At 41.5% G+C, this 6,223-nt stretch overlaps 1 protein-coding gene across 2 annotated transcripts in view; it reads left to right on the forward strand.

Moving 5' to 3' along the window:
• The window catches only part of adgra2 (adhesion G protein-coupled receptor A2), a 44,224-nt gene extending 42,172 nt beyond the window's left edge, over positions 1–2,052 (forward strand). For both annotated transcript variants that reach the window (XM_080432332.1, XM_080432333.1), the window contains one exon: positions 28–2,052. In XM_080432332.1, the coding sequence (XP_080288458.1) occupies positions 28–1,450 (1,423 nt within the window). In that variant the 3' untranslated portion in view covers positions 1,451–2,052. The remainder of the gene's footprint in view (positions 1–27) is intronic.
• Positions 2,053–6,223: the final 4,171 nt, after the last annotated feature.

Raw genomic sequence — 6,223 nt, forward strand, 5'->3', positions numbered from 1 at the left:
CTCTGACTTCTTTACTGCCTCTTACAGCTGCTGGCTGGTGTGGCGCCCCAGTCTGGGGGCTTTCTTTGTCCCTGCAGGCCTGGTGGTGTTGGTGACCTGGATCTACTTCCTGTGCACTGTGTTTCGCCTGAAGCACCGAGTGGACAAAGAATGCACAGGGCCCTCCCTGTCCGTCCCTGCGCCTGAGAGCCAGCCCGCGCTGGCAGGAAGCACCAGTCTCCTGTCCACAGACTCAGCGGTGGGCACTATAAACCCAGTCATGCCACCAGAGGACCAGTACTCCCTGAGGCTACAGTTCATGGTGCTGGTGGCCACCCACTTCCTGTTCCTGGCTTTGTGGTGCTGCGGCGCCTTGGCCATGTGGCTAACTGGGCACACTGGTCTGTTGTTCAGTTGTCTCTATGGAGTGGCAGCCACGGCACTGGGGGTGTTCTTGGTCGTGCACCACTGCTTCCGACGTCTGGACGTGCAGGCCTCGTGGCTCGGGTGCTGCCGGGGCTACCGCCGCTCCCAGCCCATTTCTACCTACACGCACACCTGCACCACTGGGAGCGGAGTGCAAACTTCTGAGCAGGGATCCCAGCTGTTCATAAGCTGCCACCCTCCAGGTGACTCCCACAACTCCTCATCAGCCAGGTCCTCATCCACACCCAGCGGGGTCAGCAGCGTGGGCCCCGGGCCCTGCAAGCTCACCAACCTCCTGCAGGTGGCGCAGGATAATCCCAACAACACCTCCCGTGCCCCTATGAGCGCCAACACGGGCAACAGTAACGACCTCAACAAGCCAACAAACAACCATCTGCCCACCATAAACTCTGTCGCCCCAGTGCACCCCCAGAGAAGGAAGGTGAGTAGCAGAACTAAGCAAGGGAGTAGCCAGTATTATCATCGGGGCGAGAGCAGAGGTCACTATCGTCTCAAAGCCCTGAGGGCTGCTGGAGGAGGGGGCAGCTTGGGAGCATTAGGACCCACAGGCGTAGAGCACGTCAACTCTTCACACACCACTAACAAACAGGCCACAAGTGAGAATGGCAGCGTCCATCACAGCCTCTCAGAGAGCCAGGCCAGCCCTCTAACTAATGGTAGGCGAATTGGTGAGGCGGCGGCTACTAGCCCATCAGAGGGAAGTGACGGGGGCAGCAGTGGGAGCCGTAAGCCCTTTCCCCTGCCACCCTCAATGGCCAGCAGGGTGGCCATGCACGGCGCCCAGAGACGATGTGCCAGCAGAGACAATTTGAAACTGGCAGCGGCCGTAGAGCGAGACGCTAAGCGGTGCTCGTACCCTCTCAACAGTGTCACTGCCACTGTGCCAGGGGCTGCTGCTGCCGCCCCCAATGGCACGCTGAAAAACTTAGTGATAGAGCTGGAGCAGGACACAAGCGGCACAGACCATTCCCAGAGCTCTATTGGCATGAAAAGTGGCTTGTGGAAGAGTGAGACTACAGTGTGACCCATATTTCCACATGATCATCTGTAAATGCCGACTTGGCTTTGTTCTAATGGTCTCTTACACATAATCATAACTTGAGGTATGAAGGATCATGAAGGCATCCAGTGTCCAAGTCTGATACTCTTGCCTCTGTAGCATAGTCGGGGTTTGCTGTGAAATGGTAAAACAATAAATAATAATAAGACAGGTAATTTGATTGTCATTTTCAAAAAACTAAGCGCATTTATTTTTACATTTCACATAAAATTTTAAAAGCTATGTCTGAAATTGGCATGTGATGTTAATTTTGGATCTGTTATGAAAGCTTTATTGTTGTATTTGTGACTTTTCTATGCATATTGACTATAGCACGAAATGGAATCCAAGATAGTCAATTTCCTCCATACAGCTACAGTATTATGCATTTACTCTGTGGAGATCCTTATGCTCTTTTGTTTTCTTGAAGTAACTGTTTGCATGTGTTTATGTATGCACTTGTATGTTCTTGTATGCATGCGTGAACGCGTGTGTAGAGGTGGGGTGTTTGTGTGTGACACATGGCAGTAGTGAATGTGTGTGTGTGTGTGTGTGTGTGTGTGTGTGTGTGTGTGTGTGTGTGTGTGTGTGTGTGTGTGTGTGTGTGTGTGTGTGTGTGTGTGTGTGTGTGTGTGTGTGTGTGTGTGTGTGTGTGTGTGTGTGTGTGTGTGTGTGTGTGTGTGAATACACAAGATTAGATGTACAGAATGTCTGAGGATAAAAGAGAGATTAAAAAGCTAGAAAGAGACTTTTGAATATAATTGTTTTGTTCATGTACTCACATCAGCACTGATACAGATCTCCCCCATCTAATACATTTAACTGAACAAATATCAGAAACGTTTTACTTACTTGGCTTTCTTGTACCTAGGTAATAGTGGCAGTTTTCAATGTATTTTCTGCCCACATAGGATTCTTGTTCAGGTTTATATGAATTTAGACTGCCCTCTGCTGGATGTCAGAATCAACGTTTCATTTGCTGACTAATTATGTCTTGAGTAATAGAAAGAAAGCTGTGCAGTGACAATCCTCCCACTGAGGCTAACGGATCAGGTTTTCATAGTGGTATATTTTTAAAAGTGATATATGAACAAAAACATGTCCAAAAGGAGTGTACTGATGATACCAGATGTTATATCCCTTGGGGCTGGGCCGAAAGCTTGCACTACACATAAGCTCTTACATTTTGATACCTAAGTATACCTAAATATGAATATATTTTCTACAGAATACAACATACTAAAATGTCTCAATCTCAGAGTTACATATATTTATACTTATTATACATAGAATTGGCATAGGTTCTCTATAATAATTATGGATATTGATATTGTCTCCCTAAAAAGCATTCTATACTGTAGTCAACAAAACATACTGAATTGTGTGTTTTATGGCCAGTCTGTTGTGTTCTGTTGGCAGTATGAATATTTGGTCAATCCCAGGGAGATTAGTATCCATGTACTAAAACTATGTACAGAAACTGATGGGCAATTAAATCAGCCTGTCATGAAGAGACATTTTCATGAAGAGAGACTTAAGTGATGTTTGCACTCGAGTGTCTATTTAATAATTATGACATGTTTTAATTGTGTTGGTACAGAAATGCATCCAGTATGGTTATAATGTAGTATTGTCACCTGTTGCTTATGCAGCATAACCATTCAGTTATGGCCATGGTCTAGTTACACTACATAGGTCAATCCTATTGAGTTTGCACCTGTATCAGTAATCACAATTTTGTTGATAACTTCTCGAGTATGTGTAATGATGTGGAAGGTGATCCAAAACTGTTTAATGAAATGTTAAGCCTAAAGGCTAATTTATACTTTGTCAACACTTCTTTCAGTAAGCCTCTGCCTTCGACACTCTAGTTAGGTTAGGGTCATTTTTGTTGAGAGTTAACTGAAAAACAATAAAAATTTCACTTTTGTCTCAAGCAATAAAGTATGAATTAGCCTTTAGTTTTTTAACATGATCATCTGGTTTTAGTTGCATGTCAAGTCCAAGAATCTACACTACAAACCACAACTACTACACTACAAACTACAATAGATATTGGAGCTTGCGACAATCACAGTCAAATCATTGAAATTGCTCATTATTAATGACTGAATTATAAAATGTGATCAATTTCTCTGTGTGTGGGTTTTTTTGAGTGGTGCCAACCACTCCTACGCCCACTCCTACGCTTGACTTTGTCCTGGTGTCCGTCTGTGTGTCCGTGTGTCCGTGTGTCCGTATGAGCACGGCCTCTCTGTATGTTTGAGCACAGCCTCAACAGCTGCGGCTGATTGCAACACAAAGATGCAACCATACAGGTACAGGTACAGTACAGTACAGACCGTACAGTACAGACCGTACAGTACAGTACGTACAGTACAGTACGTACAGCACAGTACAGTACAGTACAGGTACTGGTAGAGGTACAGTACAGAACAGACCGCACAGTACAGCACAGTACAGTACAGTACAGTACAGTACAGACCGTACAGTACAGTACAATACAGTACAGTACAGTACAGTACAGTACAGTACAGTACAGTACAGTACAGACCGTACAGTACAGTACAGTACGTACAGTACAGTACAGTACAGACCGTACAGTACAGTACAGTACAGTACAGTACAGTACGTACAGTACAGGTAGAGGTACAGTACAGTACAGTACAGGTACAGGTACAGGTACAGGTACAGTACAGTACAGTACAGTACAGTACAGTACACACACACACCACTTTTGAGTAAAAATACTTAAAATGAGTAAAAATACTTAAAATGAGTAAAAATACTTAAATATTAGTAAAGATACTTTAAAGTTCCTAAACTGAGTAAAAATACTTTAAATGAGTAAAAATACTTAAAATGCGTAAAAATACTTAAAAGATGTTAACATGAGTAAAAACACGTACAAATCTGTACAAACATTTTAAAGTACTTAAAATGAGTAAAAATACATTGAAGTCATCAAAGTCTGTAAAAAGTAACTAATGCAATGACCTCATGAAAGGCACCACTCTCTTCACACTGGGTGTGATTTTTTTATTTATAAGAAATTGCTGTTAACATATTTTGTTGTCAGTGTTTGGTTTTTCATTCACGGTTAAGCCAGTATGCATTACTCTTAAAAATGATTAGTTTGTATTGGATATTGGTTCTAAAAACAAAAGCTTTAGTTGTGAAAATATGGTGCCTTATAAGCCTACAAAACACCAATGAAACTATAGTGCAGTCACATATTTGGGTGTTTTGTTTGTCATAGGCAATATTTTTTTATTTTCTATGCTCCCATAATGTCCATTTATCAAAGTGGCTCTGAATGACTTGTAGCATTCATGAATGCATTTAACACTGGGTGCCTTAATTTGATTGTTCATAACCTGAACTTCTGTACTCTTGAGTACAGCCACCATCATTCCCATAGCATCACATTATTAGCTAGTTGATTCCTCTATGGACTTTTTTGATGGGTTAAACTCACATCTTGATATAAAAAGAGAGATTTTGAGAACATGTGTATGTCTATAGCCTAATTGGCCTATTTATAATTGTCACATAATACACAGTCTATTAAATATTCTGCCATTTCCTTTAGTTCAGTTCAGTAATATATTTTTCAAGAACCTCAGACTGCCTTACAAATCCAGATACAAATAAATAAACAGAGAAAAATGGGACTGGACATTATCTGTACATTTAATGGGCTCAGATCTGGACAGGCAGTGGTGGAAAAAGTACTCAATTCTTTTACTTCATTAAAAGTATCAATGCTGCAATGTAATTACTATAAGTCCGGAATTCAAAATTTACTTGAGCAAAAGTACAAAAGTATTGGTATCAAAATGTACTATGGACTAATATGGACTATAAAATGTATACAAATATTTAGAAAATAGTTTATCTGCAAAATCACAATGCGTCACCATAAGGCATTGTGAGCTTGTATATCGGCTATTTTCAAATAGCCAAAGTTTAAATAGAGCTGAAGTGGTTAATGTATGTTTTGTAATAATAATCCAAATTGACAAAGTAACTAATAACTATAGTAACTAAAGTTTTCTAATAATTGCAGCGGAGTAAAATTTTTGAAATACTCCAGTAAAGTAAAAGTATAAAAAATTGTACTTAAGTAAATGTACTTCGTTACTTTCCACCACAGTGCACAGGTAAAGTGTTCCCCATCTGTGATTGACGTGGAACAGTGGGAAGGTTAACGGTCCTTGATTAGGCAACGCTCACATACAACCGTTATCCAATCGTGGATCGACGTCAAGTTATTGACAGAAATGTAAGCCAATCACAGAGACGTATGTAGAGCATGGGTGCGGGAACCAATAATATTGGGGAAGTGAGTTGTTTCTCAATTTCTACATTGGGGTTGGAAAATTAAGAAATAAACAGCGTTTTGTGCGATGACATGTCTCTTAATAACATCGCCTTTTGCCGCTATTATGTACTGATTATGCTACACTGGTTAGTTAGTAACTAGGTTGTGTCAGTTGTTGAGAGTTTATGTGTTTGTTTCTGGGATAGCGTTACGAGGGAGGAGCATCATCCTGACTCCTGAGCAGTGTTGCCATGTCCGCTTATTATAAGCGACTTTGGGCTTATTTTTCTGTAAAGTTGCTTTGTAAATAACGGTAGTTGGCGGGTTGCAGTTTTTGGGCTCGTTTCTGAAGTGTACTTATGTACTTATTTGGGCTTGTTTACTAATGTTGTAAACCAGTGGTTTATATTTTCATGTCAAGGACCCCTAAATTA

This window comes from Gymnoscopelus braueri (assembly GCF_963280865.1).
Source record: "Gymnoscopelus braueri genome assembly, chromosome: 7".
Lineage (NCBI taxonomy): Eukaryota > Metazoa > Chordata > Actinopteri > Myctophiformes > Myctophidae > Gymnoscopelus > Gymnoscopelus braueri.